This window comes from Pelodiscus sinensis, chromosome 19 (genome assembly GCF_052426305.1).
Source record: "Pelodiscus sinensis isolate ZL-2025 chromosome 19, ASM5242630v1, whole genome shotgun sequence".
NCBI lineage: Eukaryota > Metazoa > Chordata > Testudines > Trionychidae > Pelodiscus > Pelodiscus sinensis.
Genome location: NC_143070.1, coordinates 6,586,140 through 6,613,407, shown reverse-complemented (window position 1 = coordinate 6,613,407; position 27,268 = coordinate 6,586,140). Strand labels below are relative to the sequence as shown.

The following is a 27,268-nucleotide window of genomic DNA, read 5'->3' as shown; positions in this document are numbered from 1 at the left end:
TGATACCTGCAGCTCTGCCTGGGAGACACAGGGCAGAACTGAGCACTCGCTGGAAGGGATCTGTGACAGTTTCCCTGACTACTCACTTGTACAGGTGCCTCTCAAGATCTCAGTTTCTTTGGAGGGCTGGAGATCTGGGACCCACGGCTCTTCCCCTTGTTCCAGCTGGGCAATCAGGTTAGGTTTGGGAATGGAGAATCCTGCACAGGGGTGAAATCAGGCAAGGTGAAGGCACATGGAGTCTGGGCAGAGTATGTGTCACAAGGAACATTCCCTGAGCACAATCTGATTCTACATGGGACTGTGGTAACACCGACATCTTGAGAGCAGCAGACTTCTCGGGTGGAAGGGGGTAAGGGATGTCACTAAATTGGGATTCTATTCATTCTGGTTACTTTGTTATGTGATTTCTATTGGCCTGCAGAAACCCCCTGTGTACTTTTGTTTCCCTGGGTGCCGCACCACTATCTAGATGGGGATGGGAATTCGGGAGTGACTCACTGAGGGAGGATGCCCAGGTCTGCACATTCACAATGGCCCAGGCTCATGGTAATCTGAGCCTGGAAGGGGTGTGTGACCAGGTGACATCTTTTGCCCGGGAAGGTAGACAAAGGCTTGAGACGGTGCTGGCTGCACCAGGGACAAGCTGTGGAGGGTGAAAGTGAGTCTCGCAGGCTTGAGGGCAGAGATGGTGGGGCAGGGCCCTTGGCTATGGGCTCCCTTCTCCCCATGAAGGACTCCTGTTCTAAAAAGTCTGCTCTATGCTGTGTCCCTGTGTCACGGCATTTCAGGGGTCCCCGACCCTGCACCCCCATCCGCAGCCAGATGTGACTCGCAGCCAGCAGGTAGAACAGAAAGTTGTATTGGTTCACAGGGACACAGTGTAGCATAGGATCAATGTTAACAGGGCCCCCGAGAGCAGGCAGCATTATTCCTCAGGGTGGGATGGAAAGGGGCTTCTGGGCCTTCACGCCCCTTTTATTGCTCTAAGCCTCATCTCTCATCCTAGCTCAGCCGAGACTGACCCTTCTCCCAGGTCCTACCCCCCAGCCTGGAATCAGTCCTGCCTATCCTTCCCAGCCTCGGTTGTTACCTCCTGTGTCTGACCCTCAGATATCTGGGCCCAATACACATCTGGAATGAGTCATCCTCAGCCTCTCCCGCCTCATGCGGAGAGTGCTGCAAGGGGGTGGAGGGGAGAACTGAGGTACACGTATACACACAATACAGCAAAGAGTCAATGTAACAGCACCTCCACTACATCACATCCTGTGAACTAATAAGCCTTGTGTTCCACCTGCTGGCTGAGAGTCACGTCTGGCTGTGGATGGCGGTGCAGGGCCTGGTGACTCCCCACCCCTCAGTGACACAGGGTGTTGTCATGCCCTCATTAGGAGATTTAATGATCTGTGGGCTTTGGGGAGCTTGCTGCGTATTTCCAAGCCTGCAGAATCTAGAGCCCTCCCCATGGATGGAGCCAGTCCCAAGAAGGCAGGAGAATGGTGTGTGTAGGAGAAATAATATAGGCAGGACCGTACCCTGCTTTCGGCCCCGTGAAAGCAGGGGAGACAGCGATGAATTAGTATGTCTGTTAGGTGTCTGACTCCCCTGTTCCCCAGAAGGGGGGCATGGTGATGAAAGTGTCTCTCACACGGGGGCTGTGGGCCCCACTCCCCAACAGAGCAGATGCAGAAATGTCGGCCCCAGGGCTTTGATAGCTGAGGGCACAGGAATCCTTACCCAGCGAGGCCACAGTCTCGTAGTTCTCCTGCATGACGTCCCTGTAGAGGGCTCTCTGAGCGGGGTCCAGCAGCGCCCCCTGCCCCTGGGTGAAATACACAGCCACCTCCTCGAAGGTCACCCGCATCTGCAACAACAGGGACTCCCCACTCAGTGCCTGCCGCCCAGGTCACAATCCCACTACTCACAATGAAGGAGACCCTGAGGAGCATAATCTGGCACCTCTGGGCAGGGCAGAATGAGAAGGCTCCAGGGAAGAGAGAGGGGAGAGAGCTCCTTGTGCCTCCCAGCAAATGAAGCAGGGCAGGGTCTTCTCATTCACCCATCTGCCAGCCACAGGCTGAGGGGGGAGCAGAGCTCTCCATATGCAACAGGGACAGGAATCCCAGCACCTGCATATTTCATGGCAGCCTCTGGCTAGTGAGCTCTGTCTCCAGCGTGAGAAAACAACAATGGGACCGGCCAGACTGGGTCAGACCAAAGGTCCATCTAGCCCAGTGTCCTGTCTTCCAACAGTGGCCAATGCAGGTGCCTCAGAGGGCACCAAAACAGGGAATCACCAAGTGCTCCATTCCCATCACCCATTCCCAGCTTCTGGCAAACAGAGGCTCATGACACCCTCCTTGCTCATCCTGGCTAGTAGCCATTGATGGACCAATGGAGAGTCTGGTCAGTTTCCGCAGCCCTGTCCATGGGGTGTTTCCTCTTACAGAAATGGGAGAACATTCACCCTCCTTCCCAATGGGCCTGTTCAGACAATCAGGTCCCAGGCTGAGCAAGTCCCAGCAGATTTATTCCACCCTGCCCCACCTTGTGTACTTCCTGCCTCTTCCCCTCTACAATAACGCCCCTGAAACTCCCCACAAAATCTCCTACCTGAGCTAGCTCCACCACAGCCATTTCCCTGCCCTGTCTCCTGTAGGACGGGACAATCTGGAGCAAAGTGTGGACGTGAGTCTTCAGCCCGTCAGGGTGAGAGGGGCAACTGGGGAGGTTTCCAAAGGGGGCTCGGTCTATTTCACAGCTCAATTCCCCCAGGCTCCCTCCCTGCAGACAGATGCTCTAGGCTCCACCATGCTGGGAAAACCGTCAGTTTTACAACACTTCTGTAGCTAATGACTGGAAGATAGCTACTGTGATGTCAATATTTAAAAAGAGCTCTAGAGGTGATCCTGGCAATTACAGACCAGGAAGTCTAATGTCAATTCTGGGCAAACTATAGTAAAGAATAAAATTGTCAGACATGTAGATAAACATAATTTGTGGGGGAAAAGTCAGCATGGTTTCTGTAAAGGGAAATCATGCCTTACTAATCTACTAGGGTGCATCTACACTGCACCGTAACTCAAAATACGATGCACAATTTGAGCTACACAAATTGCTTGACAAATAAGTGAATCTACTCGCCTATGGCGAGTAGATTTCAGCCGGTCACTCTGTTTATTGGCGGTGCACGCATGCGCAATGCGGGTCTTGCACATGCGCAGTGCGGGGCTGGTGAGTAGATTTCGCCACAGTTTGTCAAGCCCTGCTTATTTCAATGCTATTTCGAAACAGCTTATTTTAGTCATTTGGCGCGGTCTACAAAGCACCAAATCTCAAATAAAGGACTAGTCCAAAACGTCCCTTACTCCTCGCAGTATGAGGTTTACAGAGATGTCAGAATAGCAACCCCGAAATAATGAGCTTGCTGTGAAGACACAGGAGAGCTCTTTTGGGATATTACCAAAATAGCATTGCAGTGTAGACGTACCCCTCTACAGTTCTTTGAGGGGGGGCGTCAACAAACACGTGGACAAGGGGGATCCAGTGAATATAGTGTACTTAGATTTCCAGAAAGCCTTTGACAAGGTCCCTCACCAAAGGCTCTTAAGTAAAGTTAGTTATTATGGGATGAGAGGGAAGATCCTCTTCTGGATTGATAACTGGTTAAAAAGAAATAAAGAATAGGAATAAATGGTATTTTTTCAGAATGGAGAATGGTAATTAGTGGTGTCCCCCAAGGGTGGGTACTGGAACCAATCCTGTTTAACCTATTTATAAATGACCTGGAAAAAGGGGTAAACAACGTGGCAAAATTTGCAGATGATACCAAACTGCTCAAGATAGTTAAGACCAAAGCAGACTGTGAAGAGCTTAAAAAAGATCTCATCAAACTAAGTGATTGGGCAACAAAACGGCAAAGGAAATGTTGCCATTTAATGTTAATAAATGTAAAGTAATGCACATTGGAAAAAATAATCCCAACTACACACATAATATGATGGTGACTAATTTAGCGATAACTACTCCATTATCTTGAAGTCATTGTGGATAGCTCTCTGAAAACATCCACTCAATGTGCAGCGGCTGTCAAAAGTGCAAACAATATTAGGATTAATTAAAAAAGGGACAGAAAATAAAATAGAGAAAATCTTATTGCCCCTGTATAAAACCATGGTATACCCACATTGTGAATACTGCGTCTAGAAATGGTTGTCTCATCTCAAAAAGATATACTGGCATTGGAAAAGGTTCATGAAAGGGCAAAAAACGATTAGGGGCTTGGAATGGATCCTCCATGAAGAGAGATTAAAAGGACTTGGACTTTTCAGCTTAGAAAAGAGGAGACTAAGGGGAATATGATAGAGGTCTATAAAAACAGGACTGGTGTGGAAAAAGTGAATAAGGAAAAATTATTTACTTATTCCTATAATATAAGAACTAGGGGGTCACCAAATCAAATTAATAGGTAGCAGGTTTTCTTCACACAGCACACAGTCAACCTGTGGAACTCCTTGCCAGAGGATGTTGTGAAGACCAGGAATTTAACAGGGAACAAAAAGAGCTAGATAAGTTCATGGAGAATAGGGCCATCAATGGCTATTAGCCAGGATGAGTAGGAATGGTGTCCCTAGCCTCTGTTGGTCAGAGGCTGGAAATGGTTGACAGGAAAGGTATCACGTGATGTTTACCTGTTCTGTTCACTCCCTCGGGGCATCTGGCAGTGGCCACTGGGCTAGATGGACCTTTGGTCTGACCCAGTGTGGCCGTTCTTATATTCTTAACACAGACTTGGCCCCTCTCACCATTTGCCCAGCTGGACTTGCCAGAACTGAACCAGACCCAGAGAACCAGGGTTTTTACCCGAATTGGAACCATACTTAAGAAAGGGGGGGGGGAGCCTTCTCAATCCATCTGATCTGGGACAATCTGCAGGACAATAATAGTTTTGCACTTTTACAAATGTTATTACTAGGGGGTTGTGCTCCCTGCTGGCTACGCTCACTAACCGAACTCCCCTTTCTCTGGGGATAGGTGTCTGGCCAGGGGGGAGAGGGCAGGAGCAGGCTGGGAGTGTAGGGTCTTGGCAGAAAGGGTAAGGGGGCTGGGTGTGCGTGATTTTGGCTTGGGGGGGGAGGTATGTGAGCATAGTGAGAGTCGGGGTCTCAGAGCAGGGGGTAAGGGGGTGGAGTGGGCCTAGGCAAGGCAGTTACTGAGGGCTGGGGGTGCAGGGTCTTGGCTTGGGGAGGTAGGGGCCACTTACTTGCTTTTGTGCAGCTCCCAGCACCGTAACTCGGGCACCGCCTACCACTGCTTTTTCAAATCTAGCTAATTTTTGTTGCATTAATTGCGTGAGTTAGTTGATTAATTGAGAACCTTCATTTTCATGCCATTCAATACGTTGAGAGTTTGCCCTCACCTGCCGTGCTGGCTGTGTTCACTTTTGGTCACCCTACCTCCAAAAAGATGAAGCAGATGTGGAGACATTTGCAAGCCAGGCCAAGAAAATGTTTAGAGACCCAGAAGGGTTTTGTGTGAAGAGAGACTGAACAAACTGGGACTGCATCATGCTGCCAGCAGACAGCCCCTGGGGCATGCCAATGTTATACATTTCAATGAATAAGCGGGTACACATCGGGGCTCGGATGGCGGAGGGGACCTATCATGGCCCAGGGGGATGAGGTTGGACTTGGATGGCAGAAGGGACCAGGTGACAGCAGCTCCTCCCCAGCAGTGCAGCCCCCCTGGGGTGTGAAGCAGGAGCTGGAGTAGCCCATGCCTGTAGGGGACAGCGCCGCGGCTGGCCACAGCAAGCAGCTGGGGGTAGAAGCAGCATGTGGAAGCTGATGACATCATTCTGTCATCCATCAGGAAGAATTTTTATATATATATATATATATATATATATATATATATATATATATATATATACAGAGAGAGAGAGAGAGAGAGAGAGAGAGATATCTCTGAACACTGGATCATTTATCTGTATTATCATTGTGCAATACGCATCATGGCATTACTTGTTTTCATTTTAATACCAAAAGCTCAAAACCATTTAAGTACACAGTAGAGATGGAAGGGACCTCAAGAGATCATGAAGTCCAGTCCCCTGCCCTCATGGCAGTTCAAGCTCTGTCTAACCTACTTTTAAATATCTCCAGCGAGGGAGACTCTACAACCTCTCTAGGCAATTTATTCCAGTGTTTAACCACCATGAGAAGGTAGGAGGTTTTTTCTGACATCCAATCTAAACCTCCCGTGTTGCAATTAAAGCCCACTGTTTCTTGTCCTGTCCTCAGAGAACAATTTTTCTCCTTCTTCCTTGTAACACTCTTTTAGATACTTGAAAACAGCTATCAGTCTTCTCTTTGTTAAACTAACCAAGCCCAATTCTTTCAGTCTTCCCTCACAGGTCATGTTTTCTACACCTTTAATCATTTTTGTTGCTCTTCTCTGGCCCTTCTGCACATCTCTCTTGAAATGTGGAGCCCAGAATTGGATACAATACTCCAACTGAGGCCTAAACGGAACAGAGTAGAGCGGAAGAATGACTTCTCCTGTCTTGCTCACAACACTCCTGTTAATGCATCCCACAATCATGTTTGCTTTTTTTGCAATAGCGTCACACTGTTGACTCATATTTAGCTTGTGGTCCACTATGACCCCTAGATCCCTTTCTGTAAGACTCCTTCCTAAACAGATGATTCCCATTCTGCATGTGTGAAACTGACTGTTCCTTCCTAAGCTGAGTATTGTGCATTTGTCCTTATTAAACTTCATCCTATTTACCTCAGACCATTTCTCCATTTCGTCCAGATAATTTTGAATTATGACCCTATCCTCCAAACCACTTGCAACTTGGTATAATCTGCAAACTTTATAAGCATACTCTCTATGCCGTCATCTAAATAATTGATGAAGCTATTGAACAGAACAAGTCCCAACAGACCCCTGTAGAACCCCACTTGTTATACCCTTCCAGCATGACTGTGAAACATTAACAACTACTCTCTAAGAACGGTTATCCAGCCAGTTATGCGCCCTCCCCTTATAGTAGCCCCATTAGGTTGCATTGACCGAGTTTACAGATAAGAAGGTCACCTGAGACAGTATCAAATGCCTTACTAAAGTTTAGGTATGCACATCCACCTCTTCTCCCTTATCCACAAGACTTGTTATCTTATCAAAGAAAGCTATCAGATTGGTTTCACATGATTTGTTCTTTACAAACCCATATTTAACTTCACATTTGAGTCAATGTTATAGTATTGAATTTGTAAATTAACTCCAATTCAGCTGTCTCCTTCTGTAATCTGGTGAGAAAATACTTTTAAATCTATCATTGAAAGTCCAGGGAGTAACCCAGATAAATCCATTAGGAAATGTTTTAACCTCCCTGGTAGGGATGTAAGCGACTAATCGACTATCTGATAAGCAAAAGCTTATTGGATAATTGACACACTGTTGACTAGTCACTTCCCCCCCTTACTGCCTCTATCAGAAAGAGATAGGGAAGGGGGGGAGCAGGGAAGGGAGGGAGAGGACGGGGTGCTGGGGGAGCCGGCTTAAAAGCCGGTTCCCTCCAGCTCCATAGGAGGGGCGCAGTGGCAACGTTCCACTTTTGAGTTGTACAGGAGTCCTCACTGGGCAAGAATCCTCATGCGGTATTCTCACCTTTGAAGTTTAGCAACAGTCCAGCCAGCTCTTGCTACATTTCAATGAGGAAGTGCCCTTATTGACTAATCAAATAGTCGATGGAAATTCTATCGACTATTCAATTCGCTGATTAATCGAATTTTAACATCCCTACTCCCTGGACATTCAATAATGGATTTAAAAGGAGCCATCCTTGTACAACCCCAAGTGGGACACGTTGGCAAACACCTTGGAAGCTTTATGCAGACAGAGAACCTGATCAGGGATTCTTTGAGACCCTAAAACCATGTCTGGCTAGGACAGTGTATGGAAGGGGCTGTATCTAAAATAATCCAGTGACTCTAGTCCCGTTTAGCAGGCAAATCCATTTTATTAAGCAGGGAAGATCTGCCTTGTCCAGTCCCTGGGGAACATGGTGCCATTCAGATTACAGGCCTAGAAAGTGGCCCCGATACGTACCCTTGGAAATAAGAAACACTCCACATCTGCCCCATACTCCATTTTTGCAAGCACTGCAGAGGGCTCCCTGCTCCCCACCGAAATAACTTCCATCCCCTCCCTAACTTGGGGTTTCCCCTCTGCCACTGGCTGGCTGGACTGATGCCCTGTTCTAAACCTCACTGCCTGCCCTGATTTTGCCATTTGGCCCCTGTCTTGGCCCTGCAGCCAGCTGTGTGATCCACTCATGTGGTCAGTTTGGCCCCTGCACAGACTCCCTCCCCCTCTTCACAATCTGCCCAGAGCAATTTGGGAGTGGGGTGTCTCCTGGGAGCAGGGGAAGCAACACGTGGGCTGAGGTGCCCCAGTTTGCAGGGGGCTCCTCAGGCCCTGCACCACAGCAGATGGTGCCACTGCCCAGCCCAGCCCTTTGCCCAGGGCTTGCCCCTCACCTGCAGGCTACAGCTCTGAAGTGGGGTGGGCAGACTCTAGGGCTGGCTTCAGCGCCTGGTCAGGCACAGCAGGGTGCTGGGGAAGAGTTCTCCTTGGCCACCTGCACACACCCCAGGGGGAGTGGCCATGACTCAGCCAGGGTATCCCATGCTACATGGTGTGGGCAACAGCATGACAGAGAAACCCAGCCCCGAACCTGTGGACCAACCTGAGCAACTTCCCCTCTAAGAGCAACCTGCAGCACGCACCGGGAGTGCAGCATTAACCCTCCACTGCCAGAGCCCAACCACAGCCCCCACCTGCTCTCCACCCAGCACCACACTGCACGGACTGACCTGAGACACTCCCAAGGACATGGTCCTGGCCCTCCTGGGTGGCTTTTGTGGGTCCCAGCGGGACCAAGTCTGGGGCAGTGGAAGGAACAGCAGCCACTTCCCTCTGTCTACAGGGCAGGGCTGTTCAGTGCCTGGCCCAGGACCCGAAGCAGCAGCTGTAGTGATGCACTTCCAGCTACAGTCCCAGCCTACAGTCCCAGCCCGCGCTATGGGGTCTCTTTGGGTCCAGCTCCAAAGCTCCTGCTAGCACTGTATCATCCCAGACATACCATCCCAGAGATATACCCCATGCAGCTGCCTTATTTCCCTGGGTCTGTTTCATTAAACATCACTCAACCTGTTTCTGTTTCAGTGTCTAACTCTTTCCGAATGGTTCTCAGCAATTTGTTCCCTTTTGGGCAGTCACTGCACTCAGTTTCAGGGAGCTAGCCAGGATGATTCTAGACTTCGGACCTTATAGCAGCAGAGCTGTGCCACTGTAAGACCTCCCACGTAGCCCTCTTTGCTAGCAGGAGACAGTCAAGGCTAGAGATGTTAAAATGCGTGTAAGTAATCGTGTAACTGCTGAAAATTTCAGCAGCTACTCAGTTACATACGGGGACAGGGAACCGGCTTAAAAGCGCATACCGGGAGTCTGTGTGAAACTGCAATGGTTAATCAATGAGCCCAGGCTCGTCAGTAACCCATGTACACAGTTAAACATTCACATCTCTAGTGCAGGCCCCTGCACTCAAGACTGAATTAAGTATTATCTAGACCGCAGGTGCAAAATGCAGTGTGTGAGCTGGATCCAGCCTGCAAAACCACTGGATATGGCCCACTGCCACCACCGTCGTACAACCCAAGGAGAGCCTTGGGGAGGCTTCCTGCGCTCCTGCATGCTACTCAAAGCGACCTGCTGCAGGGGCCATATCCTCTGTGAGGGGAGGCACAGGGCTCTAAGCATCACCCTGTCCCCAGCACAATCTCACCCCACTGGCTGGGAAACACACAGGGAGCCCTGTACCAGGAGCATGCATGTAACCATGAAGGTTAACCGATGAGCCTGAGCACGGTTACACTTTCATATCCCTATTCCAAGCCCTTGCGCTTATGACAGGAATAAATATTATCTAGATCGGGGGGGGGGGGGGGGGGGGGGGGGGAGATGTGATCCATGTGGTGGATCTGGCCGGCAAAAATCCAGTATGCCACCATACCCACCCAAACAGAGCCTCAGCCAGGCTTCCTGCCTTCTGTGCTCCTGTAGTCCCACCTCAGCTCACAACCCAGAGCCCTCAGGGGGCTGTGGGGCTGCTCCCCCAGGCAGCTCCAGGCCAGAATCTCCCCCAGCCAGAGATAGCACCTGCCCCCCCCCCAACTCTACATCCCCCCAACCACCTGCTCCCCCCCCCCCACGCCAGGTCACACCCCCCCCCTCCCCACTCCACGTCAGAATCCTCCCCTGAAACATCCTCAAACCCACCCCGGGCCTTGCGCCCCGCCCCCCCCCCACGTCACAATCCCCCCTCCCAGCCCCGCCCCCCTTCGCTCCCATTCATCCCCCCTCCCGACAGGCAGACAGGGGCGGGTCTGACCCGCAGCCCGGGCAGGGCGGGGCCCGGGGCGGGGCCCGGGAAATTCTCTCCCTCTCCTCCTCCCCCCCCCCCCCCCCCCCGGTTGGAACGGCCCCGCCCCCCAGCCCCACGTCACAATCCCCCCTCCCAGCCCCGCCCCCCTTCGCTCCCATTCATCCCCCCTCCCGACAGGCAGACAGGGGCGGGTCTGACCCGCAGCCTGGGCAGGGCGGGGCCCGGGAAATTCTCTCCTCCCCGCCCCCCCCCCCGTGGGAACGGCCCCACCCCCGCGCATCACCAGGCCGAGGTCGGTGTCACGTGATCTCTGATCTCCCCCCTCCCCCCCCCCCGTGTGTCACCAGGAGCCTCCACCCCGCCCCCCCCCCCCAGTGATTTGGGTCCCATTGCAAAACCTCCCCCCCCCCAGCGATTTATCTCACCGCCCCCCCCAGATTAGCCACGTCACCTGCCCCGCCCCCCGCAACCGCCCCTGCCCCCAGGCGCCTCCCCGCCTCACCTCGGCTCCTCCGATTCCTCCCCGCCCCCCTCCCCGGCGCTGCCCGGAAGCGGAAGCAGCCGCGCCGCGAGTAACGGTACTAACGGCTCCCGCAGGCTGCGCGGCGCATGCGCAATGTCAGACGCTGTGGCGGCCCCCGCCCAGGGCTCAATCGCAGCGGGGTGGGCGGGGCCGGGCCCGGGGCAGAGGAGGGACGCACCGAAAACCCGTCCGGGTCGGTGCGGAACGGGGGCGGGGCCAGACCGCGCGTGCGCAGCGGATCAGTGACTCCGGTCCCGGGCCTGCGCCAGGGCTTAGCTCAGACCGAGGGCTTCCCTGGCCAGGGGCTGCTGCGCCTCCCGGAGCCGGGCCGCGGGCTGCAGGTGAGGGGGGCGCCCCGGACAAAGGGCCGGGCTGCGGGGGGCGGGGCCGGAGCAGCCCCTGCAAACCTGGGCGCGCGGCCCCTCTGCTGCTCCCCCCCCCCCCCCCGCCGGGCACCTCGCGGGGGGGGGGCTTGTGCAGGGGCCGCGCGGGGAGGGGCATGTAGCTGGGGGCGGGGCTGAGTGGGGGGGGTCATCTGCCCCCTCCCCCCCGGGGTCCAGGCTGAGTCCCCGGCACGTTCCACGCCAGCCCGAGCCCCGCAGAGGCGCTGCAGCCTCGGTCCGGGGGGGGGGGGGGGGCGTGTCACTGTCCTGGGGGGGGGGGGTCTGCTCACAGCCCCCGTGGGCTGGTTTTTCCCTTAGCTCCCCGCCAGCTCAGGAGCAGGGCAGCGTCTGGGACGGGGCTGGGTGCAGGAGGGGTGCAGGCTCTGGGGGGGTGCAGGCTCTGGGGGGGGTGCAGGCTCTGGGCAGGGCAGGAGGGGGGGGTGCAGGCTCTGGGCAGGGGCAGAGATGGGGGGGTGCAGGCTCTGGGGGGGTGCAGGCTCTGGGGGGGGGCAGCTCTGGGCAGGGGCAGGAGATGGGGGGGTGCAGGCTCTGGGCAGGGGCAGAGATGGGGGGTGCAGGCTCGGGGGGTGCAGGCTCTGGGCAGGGGCAGAGATGGGGGTGCAGGCTCTGGGGGAGTGCAGGCTCTGGGCAGGGGCAGAGATGGGGGGTGCAGGCTCTGGGGGGGGTGCAGGCTCTGGGCAGGGGCAGAGATGGGGGGTGCAGGCTCTGGGGGGGGGTGCAGGCTCTGGGCAGGGGCAGAGATGGGGGGGTGCAGGCTCTGGGCAGGGGCAGAGATGGGGGGGTGCAGGCTCTGGGCAGGGGCAGAGATGGGGGGGTGCAGGCTCTGGGCAGGGGCAGAGATGGGGGTGTGCAGGCTCTGGGCAGGGGCAGAGGGGGGGTGCAGGCTCTGGGCAGGGGCAGAGATGGGGGGGTGCAGGCTCTGGGGGGGTGCAGGCTCTGGGCAGGGGCAGAGATGGGGGGGTGCAGGCTCTGGGGGGGTGCAGGCTCTGGGCAGGGGCAGAGATGGGGGGTGCAGGCTCTGGGGGGGTGCAGGCTCTGGGCAGGGGCAGAGATGGGGGGGTGCAGGCTCTGGGGGGGGCAGGGTGCAGGCTCTGGGCAGGGGCAGAGATGGGGGGGTGCAGGCTCTGGGGGGGTGCAGGCTCTGGGCAGGGGCAGAGATGGGGGTTGCAGGCTCTGGGAGGGCATTTGGGTGCAGGAGAGGAGAGGTGCTGAGCTCTGGAAGGGCATGTGTATGTGGGAGGGGGTCAGGGTGCAGACTGGGACAGAGTCGGGGTGCAGGCTGTGGGCTAGGGCAGGGGTAGGGTGCAGGAGAGGGGGAGGAGTATGGATGCTTACCTAGTTCACCCCCTCTTTAGGAGCAGTTCCGAGGCATGGAGAGGGATGGGGGGGGCGGTCTCCATGCGCAGCTGCTTGCAGGTACAATCTCTGCTGCTCCCATTAGCCACTCGGGCTGGGGGCTGTGCAAGAAGACCCCCTCCCCTCCCTCCATGGGGCTGCAGGGATGTGCCAGCAGCTGCGCACTGAGAGAGCAGGCAGGAAGCTGCTCTAACCCTGCTGCGCTGCTGCTGGTGGTGGCAGAAGTCCCTGGGCCATTTAAAATCACCTGGAGGTGGCAGGTGGAGTTGTGAGGGGTGCAGCGGGTTGGAGAGGCCCAGCCCTGAACTTCGCTGGAGCCAGGCCCCAAGCCAGGAGTGTTCTTGGAGCCTGGACACCAGGGGCCTGTAGAACTTATCACCTCTGATTATCAGACCAATGCTGCATGAGCATGGGGAGGCACCAGGTCATTGCCCTGGCAGGTAACCATTCCCCCCCTCCCCCCCCCCCACACACACACACAATTCCCCACTTCATCACAGGGGTGCTTTGACAAACACCTGAAATACGCAAAACTGAGAACTAAAGTGTCCCTGGCCTCTGCCAGAACCTGGGAATTGACAACGGGATGGATCATTTGATGATTCCCTGTTGTATTAATTCCCTCTGGGACACCTGGCATTGGCCACTGGGCTAGATAGACCTTTGGTCTGACCTGGCCATTCCTATGTTCATGAGATGCATAAAGTCGTTAATATTGGCAATGTTTTTGACACCGATCTCCAAAAAGCCAGAGCAGCCTTGGTGCGTGTCGGAGGCAGGCTTTTGGATTATCAGTTCCAGCTGAAATAAGTTTTTGGCCTGTGAATTTAATATCCCTGGACTTGGAGGGAGCAGGCTTTTATCATTAGATGCTAGTGAACCTCGATTTCCCTGTATACTCAGAAATCAAAGAAAAAATATTTCCATTCATCATAATTGGAAGTTTTACTTATATACACACAGAAAGAACAAGGCTGTTTGAGAACTTATTAGCGCTAAATCTCAGTGTCTACTGTCATTGAATAATTATTGTCTGATCCAAATTTTGCCTGACTCTCCCCCTCTGTGCGTCTGTAACTAGATGCATATAAAATACTCAAATGCTAATTTTATCTGTCAACTTTAATTAGACATTAAACACAATGAATTCTGCCCAAGCCTCAATCTCGCTCCCAGGCCACACACAGTTCTGGAAGCTGACCAGTACTGCCGGGTGGATTCCGGGTCCATGTGATGCTCCAAGGATCCTTCACGCCAGCCCATGGGCCAATGCCATGGCCAGAGCATGGGACCTTTTTTTTTTTCACCAAAGCTTCCATGGCTGAAATATCTCCTGTTGTCTTTTTTCCAATCCAGCAAACTGCCTGAGTCAGCTCCAGGAAAGGGAACAGCTAGGTGTTGCTGGAGACAGGGCAGAGCCTGAGCTCAGGAAATCGGAAGTGACCCCGTTCTCCAGCCCGGAGGCAGCCATGGCCTCAGAGAGCCCAGTGGAAAGTCTCCGGGAAGAAGCAACGTGTCCCCTCTGTCTGCAGTATTTTAAGGACCCGGTGATCACAGACTGCGGGCACAATTTCTGCCGGGCCTGCCTCAGCCGGTGCTGGGAGGGGCCCGGCCCAGCTGCCTCCTGCCCACAGTGCGGAGATCCTGTGCAGCAGGGACCCCTCCGGCCCAACAGGCTATTGGTAAACGTGGTGGAAATAGCCAAGCGACTGAGTTTGCAGGCAGCAAAGGATGTAGGAGGGGGCGGAGTATGCGGGGAGCACCAGGAGGTGCTGAAGCTGTTCTGTAAGGAGGATCAAACCCCCATCTGTGTGGTGTGTGACAGATCCCAGGCTCACCACGCTCACACGGTGGTTCCCATACAGGAAGCTGTCCAGCAGTACAAGGTAGGGAACTGTTGCTCAGTGTAATGGGTAATAACTTTGGATTTTAATTACGGGCTAAATTCACTGACTGTTACCTAGCACAGGTGTGACTCATCAGTCAGCTCTGTAAAGCTTCTTGGTACGGGAGATGTTGTAACTAAATAAGGCTGCGTCTAGACTGGCATGGTTTTCCGCAAATGCTTTTAACGGAAAAGTTTTTCCGTTAAAAGCATTCGCAGAAAAGAGCGCCTAGATTGGCACGGACGCTTTTGCGCAAAAGCACTTTTTGTGGAAAAGCATCCGTGCCAATCTAGATGTGGTTTTGCGCAAGAAAGCCCCGATCGCCATTTTTGCCATTGGGGCTTTTTTGCACAAAACAGTTTTTACCTGTCTACACTGGCCCTCTTGCGCAAAAACATTTGCGCAAGAGGGCTTTTTCCCGAGCGGGAGCAGCATAGTACAGGCAGTCCCCGGGTTACGTACAAGATAGGGACTGTAGGTTTGTTCTTAAGTTGAATTTGTATGTAAGTCGGAACTGGTACATATTGTAGGGGAAACTCTAGCCAAACATTTCTCCAGAGCTCAGTTTTATTCTCCCACGCCTCACTTCCCTCAATCCTTTATTCTCAAGCTGAGGTGTCTGCTGAGAAAAGCCGCTCCGCGTCTCCCTGGTCTGCTGGAGGGGAGCGCTAGCTTCGCGTCTCCCTGGTCTGCTGGGGGGAAGCAGCTAGTGCGGGGTTGCCTCACCCTGTTTGTAAGCAGGGATCCGATGTAGGTTGGATCCATGTAACCCGGGGACTGCCTGTATTTGCGCAAGAACACTGACAATATTACATTAGATCGTCAGTGTTCTTGCGCAAATTCAAGCGGCCAGTGTAGACAGCAGGCAAGTTTTTCTGCAAAAGCAATTGCTTTTGCGGAAAAACTTGCCAGTCTAGACACAGCCTAAATGTTCTGGCTGAGAGGCAACAGAGGCAAAATATCTAGTCTTTAAAGATACCGGATGTGGGAAAGTTTTCTCAGGAATTCCGAACCCTTTCCAACCTCGGCTTCCAACTGGGGAAATGAGGGAACTTTTTACATAACAGAAGATGCTAACAATTAGTGAAGTGTAAATCACAAGACTTGCCGGCTGATGTTTGTGACTGCAGATGGGAAGTTACAAGCTGTCGTTTTTAACAGAATAACGTTGAATGGGACCGATTATTTTTATTTGCATCACAGTAGCCCTTACAGGCCCCTGCACAAATCACAGTGAGGGATCATCCCTGCCTTGCGCAGTGCACTGCTTCCAGGAGCTGTACCAGGAACTGGGGCAGTGGGTACCTGGCCAGAGGGTGTTGCTGCTGACAGGGTTTAGGACGCCTCCCCCCCCCCCCATTAGACATGCAGATTTATATAACTAATGATGGGGATGTCACTGACCCTCCTGGAACGCAGGACATGCCCGTGCCTGCCTGGCTGGGCCCAACTTCACCTGTATTGGGCAGCCTCCGTGGCCTGTCCCTGCCTTAGTCAGACCATCCCTGCCTACGTAGTTCTGTGTGGAGGGGCCTTCCTCACACCCCTACTCCCGAATCCTCACCTTCACAGATGTCCTGCTGCAGCCTCAGTGTCCTCTTGTCTCTTTTGCACCAGACAAAGCCACGTCCAAGGCTGAGTCCCCACCAGACAGGGACAGAGCCCCACCAAACTGGGACTGTGCAGCTCACACCAGACGAATGGGGTTTGCCTGAGTGCTGAAACTAGCTCTGTCGAACCAGTGCAGCCTTCAGGGCTGAAATCCCAGCCCATATTTACACCTTGCTTACCTCTGGGATTTGTCATTTTTATTAAACCGTCTCAAACACAGGTTTATTGATACACCCCTATGTGACTCTAGTATCCGGTTATGCACAGCCCCATTAATCCATTCACAAGTACTAACAAAGAATGGGGATGATTGAAATCTCTTTGGAATTAGTAAAGTTACCAACTCCGGTTCATGTACAAGTCGGACTATGACATACTCCCAGTCTCCATTAATAACATTTTATCTCTTCGGTGGCCCTGATCTCACACAGAGATTAGAACCAACAGATGTCTTGTTTGTTGGTGGGGAAAAAATGCCCCGTTCCACACACCCCTCTCAGCCCTTACAGGGAAGCCTCCCAACTCATGTCTGTTTCTTCAGGGAAAATTTCAGGCCCGTTTGAAGACTCTGAAGGAAGAGAGAGAAAAGCTGCTGGGATGGAAAGCAACAGGAGAGGGGAAAAACCTGGAGTATCTGGTAGGTGCCTGTGGGTATAACTGGCAAGGACTGGCAGTAGGAATGTAATAGTGTAGTCCAGTGTTTCTCAAACTGGGGGGGGTCGCGAGCAACTTACAGGAGGGTCGCAGCTGGATCCGTATTTTTATGCAAAAATTTGTCTCTTTCTGGCATCTCAGTTGCCAGGCATCCGGTTTTCACCCGGACCCCTGCCGCATCTGGTGGAGGCGGGGGAGTGAGGAGTGCCGCAGAGTCTAGAGACGCTTGGGGGGTGCCGGGCTGGGTGGGAGCGGAGTGCATGGTGCTCTGTGGCTCACGTGACCGGCAGCTGGCCACGTGATGCCTCCCCTACAAGCTGTGAGCTAAGGCAACTGGGCTGGGCGGCAGGAGGACCACTTTAAAAGTAAGATTGCTCCTCCGTGTCTGCCTCGGGGAGAGGGGATTGCACTGGGATTGGGGGAGGGCTAAGGGGGCCTGGGTCTGAGTCTGAGGGCTACTGGGGGGGGCTGGGTCTGAGGCAGGGGAAAATGTACTGGGATGGGGGGGGGAGCGCCTGGAGAGCCTGGCTCTGAGGCAGGGGTGAGTGCATTGGGATGGGGAGACTGGGGAGCATGGCTTAGGGGGAGGGGTGGGTGAATTGGTGGTTAGCGTGCAGTCCCAAACTGGACAAAGTGGTGCAACTTTTGCTTAACAACTTTGGCTCTCACCCCCCCCCCCCCCAACCTTTTTTTTTGGCTTAACAATTTTGGAGCAGTGGGGGGGGGGTCATTCATTTAGCATTTTAGGGGGGCGCGGTATCACGAAGTTTGAGAACCCCTGGTGTAGTCGATTAACCAGTAAGCAAAAGCTTATAGATGAATGCTATAGACTACATGCATGCTCTCCCCCCGGCCCGCCAGTCAATTTTCTAGCAGGCTGGCCAGCAATGGGTCTGGGACCTACTCCCACTGCGGCTCTGTATTTAAAGTGTATTAGGAGCCAGGCAGGTAGTCCAGCTTATGCCAGGCCCGGGAGCTCAGACCTCCCCCTTTCCCCCCCCCCCCCCCCACCCAGACAGGGGCTGTTGCCACTCTGGGGCAACAGGCAGCACACAGGGGCAACAGGCAGCAGTTGGTCCACGAGGGAAGGTGGTTTTTAAAAGGCTCCCTTGACAGACCAGCTTCCACCTGGTACCCTGCATGATACAGAGGCAGCTCCAGTCCACTGAAGCTGGAGCGCACTGGCTGCCGGCCCCATCCTTGGGGACTATAGGATGACAGTGGACTAACCAATAAGAATTCATGAGGTTGCTCGACTAATCAGTTAACGGATATTTAACATCCCTAACTGTCAGGGGGAGGGCCGTTTGGAGGCAGACTCCTGTGTGGCCTTGGGAAAGGTGGGCGAGGGAGTTTCTCCAAGACCATGGATTGCTGGGTTAGATCCATGTGTGGACCGGTCCTGAGCTTTCATGTCGGGGGATGAGTTAATGTCCAGCCCTTGTGGTTTTCCCAGAAATCCTCCCCCAGGGAGCTGAATGTCCCTGTGAAGGGCTGTCGGCTGAGTCTGGCCATTTCATGAATTAACAGATTTGTTTCTGTCCTCTCCCCCACCCCCACCCCAGTGTCTTTCTCAGGGTGGGGCTGAGTCCTGCCTCCTGCTCTGCGTCTGAATTCCCAGCGCCCATGAATAACAAAACATGCTGCTTATGACAGGCAGGGAACTGTCCCTTTCAGAGGGACAAAGGGGAAGTTGGGAGAGCCTCCTCTGCCTTGTACCCATAGACCAGAAATCTGAGGATTCACAAAGAAGTTGTCCCTGCTGCGCACTCAGCTGCCCATGAAAGGGCCCCGGGCTCCATCCATGCCCTTTGACCGGCCTTTTCCCTGTTTTCATCCAGAAACAGACACAAGCCGAGAGGCAGAGGATTGTGGCCGAGTTTCAGCAGCTGCGGCAGTTCCTGGAGGAACAAGAGCGACTCCTGCTGGCCCAGCTGCAGAAGCTGGAGGAAGAGCTTGTGAGGCTCCAGACTGACACTGTCAGTAAACTCTCCGCACAGATTTCCCGTCTCAGCGAGCTGATCCGGGAGCTGGAGGGGACGTGTCAGAAGCCAGCGAGTGAATTCCTGCAGGTGAGACTGAGGGAGAAACATCCCTTCCCTGTGTGTAGAGCTGGGAGGCTCCTGAACCACAAGCGCTGGGGTCCAGCCATCAGATCTGGGTGTAACTCGGCATGTGCGTTGCTGACATGAGTGACCATTGTGCTTTGCAGAGTGACAGGCACAGAAATATTAGAGATGGCAAAGCCCCATTCGCTCAGGGCCTCTCTTTCCCCACGTTTGCAAAATCCCTTTCCTGGGGCCCCTGTGTGTGTCCGATGGGGCTGAGATTCTTTTCTCTTTCTCCTGCAGGATGCCAGCAGCACCTTGAGCAGGTACGTGGCTCTTTCTCACTCCCGCTCCCGGGAAACAGCTTGGAGCTGATGTGAGCACCACATCCTCCCCAGGACTCTACACCCAGATATGAAGGGAAGGGCACAGGCTGCGCACAGACCTCCCTGATCAACTTCAGCCTGAGGGTCTCGCCCATACACAGAAGTCTATGGAATTCTCCATTCAGTGGCAGAGACTCAGTGCTTTTTCTTGAGACGGTACTTGTCCGGTACGCAGTACCGGCACCTCCAGTCAGAGCTCAACAACTTTTCCCCTGGAGTACCGGCACCTTTATTTATTTATATATAAATATAAAAAGCACTGCACTGTCTGACCTCAGGTGTTTCCTAGAGCTGTCACTTCCCTGGGGACTGGCTACCTCAGGACTGTGCAGGTTGAACATGGGCCTGTCACTGCTGGGCACTGGGCACCATTCAGCCCAGGTTAGCAGGGATCCAGAATCTTTCCCACCCAAGGGCTGTTTGGAGACCTGTGTGGAATGAGCTGGGGAAGGGGACAGCTGGTGTCTCAGTCTAATTGCTAGTGGGCAGATTTCTACAGCCCTTCACTTGGGAACCTCCTGTCCCTCTGAGCAAAATCCCTTCCCGGGGGTCCTTGTATGTGTCTGATGGGAGCGAGTTGGCTGTGGAGTCTCAGTTCCCCTTTCGTGCCCAGAGCTGGTCTCTCTAGGCCAGATGTGAAGAACAATTGGACCTGTGAGGGGAATGTTGCTGGGCTATGCGGGACCTGCTGCTGGGCTGGGAGAAGCAGAAAGATTCTAGCTCCAGGCCCATTGGAGCAGCGATTTACTAACCGGAATTTTAGAACCGAGTCACAGACATGACACGGTTTCTCTCCAGGTGTGAGACGGGGCAGTTCCAGCCGCCAGAGGAGATTTCTCCTGACCTGGACGAGCGCGTCAGTGGTTTCTCCCAGATAACTCTTGCGCTGTCGGAGACGCTGAGGGAGTTCAAAGGTACCTGGAAGGGATGGAGGAGGGGAAAGTCAGTGAAGCGTCTGAGGCCACGGAAAGAGAATGATTCTGGCTAATTGGTTCATAATTCGATTCCGCTTCTGTTTAATTGTGGGGGTGAGAATGGCGCACACTTGGGATCCAAGACGCTCGGGTTTTTTATTCAACCCCTTATTTGTTTCAAACTCAAGCTTTGCCATTACAGTGCCTGTTAGTAAGGAATGACAGACACACAGAAAGAAACACTGCCCAGTTACCTGCTCCCGGGGCATAGGTGGGCCATGATGCACGTCTCCAATACTGCTCTGACTACCCCTTATCTCTGACATTGTCACATGAGGGCGCTGTTGCAAGGGTGATCAGTCCATACAACAGTCCCATAGGCCGGGCTTACACACAACAGTGAATTCATAGCAGACAAAATATGCCTTTAACAAACGTTATTGCAAGCAATTAAGAAGCAGTTCAAAGCCAAGGCTTAAATCTAGTAGTTAGCAATTAGAAAGCAGGCCAAAAGCAGTACTTAACTTGAATAGTTAAGTCTAATTCTTAACCCAAAATTTTGGCGCACAGTCTCACAAGCTCATTCATGCACCACTCACCCTCCGGGGCTGGCCAAACCCAAGGTAATGTTGGTTAATTTGGTTAAGCCAAGAGTCCAATGTGCATGTCACCCCAATATGCCAAATCGATGGACTTTGACCCGTAGGGCGAATTGGTGTGGTATCTATCCCCTCAGAGGAGGGGAATCAGTCCATGTGGAGTGATGTTCATTGCTTGCACACTCTTGCACACAGTCCGGGTGGGGTGACGTCCGTTGCGGGTGTGCTCACAACTGATCTTGGAGCACCCTGCTTACACCACCCAATTCTGCTTGCCCAGCCATGAGCGATAAGCACCAGACTGTCCCTGGTTACTCCCTTGTCCTCTTATCTGGGAACTCTGCCTCCTTGTGTGCAATTTTGTCTTCTCACCACGCACACAGTTCTTTTCTCAACAAGATAAATAAGTCCATAATTCACCAGGGCACTGACTCGGACCCTAGTATGGCCTCTCTTCAGCTCACTTACTGCTAATTCACTCATGCCAACCATTCACACGGCCCATGATTCGTGACAACATGTTAGGCGCAGCTAGATTATATGCTGATCAGTTCTGTTCCAAACACCTTTGTGTACTATGAACAGTAAGTATCTTGTCTAACTCATGCTGCACTCACATGAATGTTTAAATTATCAGAGCTTTTGTTGTGCAAGCAATTTTCAAGTTATTTTCTCTTCCATTTCATTCGTTACCATTCAACACAGTTTTGGGGCAGTAGTTCTTTCCCAGATGAATTTCCATCAAATACGTCGTCTTTAATTGTTTTGAGATTTGTTTCTTTATCTGGTGAGAGTGGGGGCTATTAGGGACAGGGTCTCCTTCTGAACAGGTTGGTGTGACACTCTTTTAATGTAAGTGACTTTCATCTAATGGCTGCCGTTTTTTTGTCTGGCTGCGGATGAAGGCTTTTAGGCCTTCCAATATGGCTACAGAACAAGGCCTTCTCCTTACTCTAGCAACTGCAGGCGAGGGATGTTTCTGAGGACAGGACAAGGAGTAATGGGCTTAAAGTGCAGCAGGGGAGGTTTAGATTGGACATTAGGAAAAAATTCCTAACTGTCAGGGTGGTCAAATACTGGAATAAATTGCCAAGGGAGGTGGTGGAATCTCCCTCTCTGGAGCTATTTAAGAACAGGTTAGATAGACATCTGTCAGGGATGGTGTAGACGGAGCTTGGTCCTGCCTTGAGGGCGGGGGGCTGGACTCGATGACCTCTCGAGGTCCCTTCCAGTCCTATGATTCTATGATTCTATGATGTTAAATATCGGTTAATTAAATAGTCGATTAACCTCATGAATTCTTATCAGTTACTCAACTATTATAAAGTCCCTTGGGGGCAGGGCCGGCAGCCAATGTGCTCCCGCCCCACTTCCAAGGAGCCCCCAGTTACTCTGCATTGCTGCCTCTGTATCAGAGGCAGCAATGTGAGGTACCAGGCGGGAGCTGGTCCACGAGCGGAGCCAGTTTAAAAACCTGTTCCCCTCGCAGACTGACTGCTTGTTGCCCTGTGATGCTGCCTCTGATACAGAGGCAGCAGTGCAGGGCAGCAGCAGCAGCCCCTGTCCAGGATGGGGTCTCAGCTCCCAAATCCAGTGTGAGTCGGAACTGAGCTGGGCAGAGCCACAGCAGAGGTAAGTCCTGGTCCGGTCACGAGCCAGGCTGCTGACCAGCCTGCTAAAAAATTTACTGGTGCGTGGGGGGGAATGCGAGTAGCCTATAGCATTAACCTGAAAGCTTTTGCTAATTGGTTAATCGAGTACGCTATTACATCCCTACTGCAGGTCCAAGGCATAAACAGACCCCACGGCTCCCAGTTAGAGCCAGGACTTTGCAAACTCTGAACCTTCTGTTGGTGTCAAAGGGACCGAAGTGGGAAAAGTTACTTTGAACCCAAAGTCTGTGCAGGATCAGGGTCTAGGTTACGACAAAGGCAGTGAGTGTACGAGACAAACCCAGTGGATTTTAAAGGGTGGGAGGGGATGAGGAGGGAACAATTCGTTCTCACTTAGTTTGTCTGTGCTGGGGTGAGTGTGAGGCTGCAGGGATGTTGGTTCCACTGCTGGTGCCTGAGTGGGAGGGAAACAGAAGGTTTCAGACCTTTTCATATTAAACACCTGAGTGTGTCTCTGTCTGGTCTCTGTTACAATTAAATCCCAGCTCTGTGTGATCACAATGCAAACCTGAAATCTCCCCTCTCCTCTCCTCCCCCCTCCAGACACACTGCCGTCTGCACTGGAGGCCCAAAGAGGGGAACCCCGAGGAGTGCACGGACTGGGTGAGTTGCCTTGGAGACATATGTCTCCCTTGGAGCCAGACCTGCTGGCCACTTGCGGGGTGCAGCGCGTTGTCTCAGGACAGGCAGGCACAAGGCAGGCGGCCGAAGCACCACTGACCCCAGGAGCCAGCCATGTAAGCAAGATCCACACACTCTCCTGCCCCAGTCTCCTCCAACACAGGGGCCACCTCCTGCACCCCAAACTCATCATTCTGGGCCCCAGACCATAGCCCCAGTACAGCGCCCAGCCCAGAGCTCCTCCCCAAAACTGGAGCCCCCTCTTACATCCTGGAGCCCTCACCCCCTCTAACAACCCAACTCCCTGCCTCAGCTTGGTCTCTGGTATTCCAAAACCCTCAGCCTCCCCCGCCAGCCTGGAGCCCCACCCTAAAGCCCACATCCCTAACCAGAGCCCTCACACCCTCCTGCCCCTGCCTGGAGCTCCCATTCAGAGCCCAACCCCCATTTAGAGCCCTTGCCTCAACCACTCGGCCCCACCCCCACCACACATTTTCCATGGGTGGAAAGACTTTTGTTCTGTGATAACCTCACCTCCATATTGGTGCAGAGAACAGTCACGGACATAAAAATTAGAGGGAACACTAGCCATGTGCCCCCATTTTTTAACAAGGGCTTAGTTTGGGGGCAGGCGGCCATGTTGCCTCTCCAAACAGCTAGGGCTGTCAACGTGTAGACGACTACACAATTAACCGATAAGCCTAGGTCATCCTGTCGTCTATACACATTCCCCTGTATCAGGGGCAGCAAGTGGTAGGGAGGTGGAAGCCGGTGCCCATGGGGAGCCAGCTTAAAGCCAGCCTTCCTAGAGCATTGGATTTGCCTGCCCACCTCTGCACTGCTGCCTCTGTTAGAGGCAGCAACATGAAGAGTGGGGGGGGGGGGGCTGGTGGGAGCCCGTACGCATGGGGAGTCGGCTTTGAAACCAGATCTCCACACATGCCGGTTTTGCGGACCTGCCTGCCCTCCTCTTTTTCCTTCCTATACAGGGATCAGGGAGAAGGAGAGGATCAGGATCCAGTGGTTACACAACTATTCAATTACACGGTATCTGACATCCCTACAAACAGCAGGCCTGGAACTTTGCAGGCAGTGACTGTCCTTTGTAGTGGGGCAGCTGATCATAGACCCAGAGACTCACAGAATCTAGAATCATTGAATACTAGAACCAGAAGGGACCTCGAGAGGTCATCAAGTTCAGTCCCCTGCCCTCCTGGCAGGACCAAGCACTGTCTAGAGCTTCCCTGATGTTTATCTAGCCTGCTTTTAAATATCCCCAGTGATGGAGATTCCACAACCTCCCTAGGCAATTTATTCCAGTGTTTAACCACCCTGACAGGAAGCTTTTCCTAGTGTCCAACCTAAACCTCCTTTGCTGCAATTTAAGCCCATTGCTTCTTGTCCTATCCTTAGAGGTCAAGCAGAACAATTTTTCTCCCTCCTCCTTGTAACACCCTTTTAAGTACTGGAAAGCTGCTATCATGTCCCCTCTCAGTCTTCTCCTTTCCAAACTAAACCAGCCCAATTCCTTCAGCCTTCCCTCATAGCTCATGTTTTCAGGATCTTTAATCATTTTTGTTGCTCTTCTCTGGACCCTCTCCAGTTTCTCTACATCTTTCTTGAAATGTGATGCCCAGAACTGGACACAATACTCCAACTGAGGCTTGATCCGCGCAGAGTAGAGCGGAAGAATGACTTCTGGTGTCTTGCTCACAACATTCCTGTTCATGCATCCCACAATCATGTTTGGTTTTTTTGCATCAGTGTCACACCGTTGACTCATATTTAGCTTGTGATCCACTATGACCCCTAGATCCCTTTCTACAGTACTCCTTCCTAGACAGTCGCTTCCCCTTCTGTGTGTGTGAAAGTGATTGTTCCTTCCTAAGTGGAGCACTTTGCACTTGTCCTTATTAAACTTCATCCTATTTACCTCAGACCATTTCTCCAGTTTGTCCAGATAATTTTAAATTATGACCCTGTCCTCCAAAGCAGTTGCAACCCCTCCCTGCTTGGTATTATCTGCAAACTTTATAAGCGTACTCTTTATGCCATCATTTAAATCGTTGATGAAGATATTGAATAGAACCGGTCCCAAAACAGACCCCTGCGGAATCCCACTTGTTATGCTGTTCCAGCATGGCTATGAACCGTTAATAACTACTTTCTGGTTATCCAGCCAGTTATGCACCCACCTTATAGTAGCCCCATCTAGGTTGTATTTCCCTAGTTTATTGATAAGAAGGTCATGTGAGACTATATAAAATGCTTTACTAAATCTAGGTATACCATATCCACCATCCCCCTTTATCCACAAGACTTGTTATTCTATCAAAGAAAGCTATCACATTGCTATGCCATGATTTGTTGTTTACAAATCCATGCTGGCTGTTACCTATCACCTTATTATCTTCCAGATGTTGGCAGATGAGTTCCTTAATTACTTGCTCCATTATCTTTTCTAACGGAGAAGTTAAGAGGACTGGTCCTGAGTTTCTTGGATTGTTCTTATTTTTCTTTTTTAGATGGGCACTGTATTTGCCCTTTTCCAGTCTTCTGGGATCTCTTCTGACTTTGATGACTTTTCAAAGATGCTAGCTAAATACATCCTCTATCAGGTCCTTGAGTATTCTAGAATCTGTTTCATCAGACCCTGGTGACCTGAAGACATCTAACGTCTCTAAGTGATTTTTAACTTTGATTTTCTTTTTCAATAGCAAGGGGTTCCTCGCCATCCATCGAACACAGAACTGACTCGAGCCCCCACTCAGTAACCTGGGAAATTCACACAACACCCTGGGCCCCTCTGAGAGGCAATGCTTCCCCCTCGCAATAACAGAGACTTTTAATAAAAAGGGAGGAAAGTAACGTGGACCGAGTTCATAACCAAATCACAAGTCAATATCTCATCCCGAGTAGGCTGGGCATTGTCCCTTGCCTCTCACGTTCTTAAGTCCAGCAACGTAAGCATCCCCTTCACATCCTCAACCCCTGTCTGCACCCCTCTCACAGTCGCTGCCCTTGGTCAGGACAGGCAAGGAGTTCACCTCCCATCCTGAGTGTGGAGGAGGGAGGGAAGTATCTGATGCACTCCGTTGGTCATTTGCCTTCCACCTGCTCGCTGATCTCTGCTGCCCCCCTTCCCGCCTCTCGTCGTGCCTCTCCCTCCCTCCCTGTTGGCTGCTTGGCACATCATCCGCTGGCTTGTGTTAGATTTGGCTCTGGGCCAGACTTAGTGATTTCAGCTCTTGTCCCAGAGCACAGTCCAGCCACAAGAAAGTCCAGCGTCCACGGGAGTAAATTTAAAATAACGAGACTCCTGATGGAGTCTGTTCTACTTTTATAATTAGAAAAGGGGGGAGAAACAGGTTGAACCAGTCTTACCACTCACACCTGGAGGGCATGCAGCCTGCTGATTCAGAGCCCTGCCCTCCCCTCCCTCAATTAACTTCACAGAACTTCGGCAGGGGAACCCTTGTCCATCCGAGGCTCTTTACACGGACAGTCTATCTTCTTTGAACTGCGTTAAACACAGTCTGACTTTTCTGCATCCCCACAATAACTGCAAGGATTGCTGATCATATCTCACAATTCCTGCATTTAGCGTTAACACAGTTTGTGACTCCACAACAGCCAAATTGGTTACCATGGGCAAAACACCACTATAACAGTTGTATATCTAGCAGGCCTAAGCAAACTGAGTGAACTGTATTTACATGCACACGCCCAGAATCTCATTCTTTAAACAGAGCGTGTTTCCCTCTTTTGTGCCAGGTTAAGCACAGACTGTCGTCTTTTGTATTTTCCCCCAATAATTACAGACCATGCAATTAGTATTAGCATAATTTGTGACCCAACACCAGCCAAGTTGATTGCAACGAGCAAAACACCATTGTAACAGCTGAATATCTAACACAGCGGTTCTCAAACTTTTTGGGCTCCGGAGACCTTTACATGCGTAAAAATGTATGCGGAGCCCCAGGGGTCCACTGATTGTATGTGTTGTACCTATCGATGTTTGTCAACCTCGCAGACCCCTGGAGATGTCTCTGGAGCACAGTTTGAGAAACACTGATCTACCACATCTAAACAAAGCAGGAGCAAACTGTATTTACATACACTCACCCAGGATTT

The 27,268-nt window shown here is 52.4% G+C and overlaps 2 protein-coding genes across 8 annotated transcripts in view; one reads left to right on the top strand and one right to left on the bottom strand.

Moving 5' to 3' along the window:
* LOC102452245 (uncharacterized) overlaps window positions 1-5,914 on the bottom strand; it is a 46,180-nt gene extending 40,266 nt beyond the window's left edge. The window contains exons 1-3 of the mRNA XM_089770885.1: window positions 2,617-5,914; window positions 1,741-1,867; window positions 87-200 (exon numbers count right to left, since the gene is read on the bottom strand). Of these exons, the coding sequence (XP_089627011.1) occupies window positions 87-200; window positions 1,741-1,867; window positions 2,617-2,640 (265 nt within the window). The 5' untranslated portion in view covers window positions 2,641-5,914. The remainder of the gene's footprint in view (window positions 1-86; window positions 201-1,740; window positions 1,868-2,616) is intronic.
* LOC102452498 (uncharacterized) overlaps window positions 1-27,268 on the top strand; it is a 58,652-nt gene that overhangs the window by 12,648 nt on the left and 18,736 nt on the right. The window contains exons 1-7 of one of the 7 annotated variants that reach the window (XM_089770745.1): window positions 11,104-11,323; window positions 14,099-14,628; window positions 16,781-16,876; window positions 18,735-18,965; window positions 19,245-19,267; window positions 20,126-20,241; window positions 23,057-23,116. In XM_089770745.1, coding sequence (XP_089626871.1) covers window positions 14,212-14,628; window positions 16,781-16,876; window positions 18,735-18,965; window positions 19,245-19,267; window positions 20,126-20,241; window positions 23,057-23,116 — 943 coding nt within the window. In that variant the 5' untranslated portion in view covers window positions 11,104-11,323; window positions 14,099-14,211. Of the gene's footprint in view, window positions 1-11,103; window positions 11,324-12,657; window positions 13,183-14,098; window positions 14,629-16,780; window positions 16,877-18,734; window positions 18,966-19,244; window positions 19,268-20,125; window positions 20,242-23,056; window positions 23,117-27,268 lie in introns of those variants that run through there. The other 6 variants (XM_089770741.1, XM_089770739.1, XM_089770742.1 and 3 more) reach the window with 6 other exon arrangements.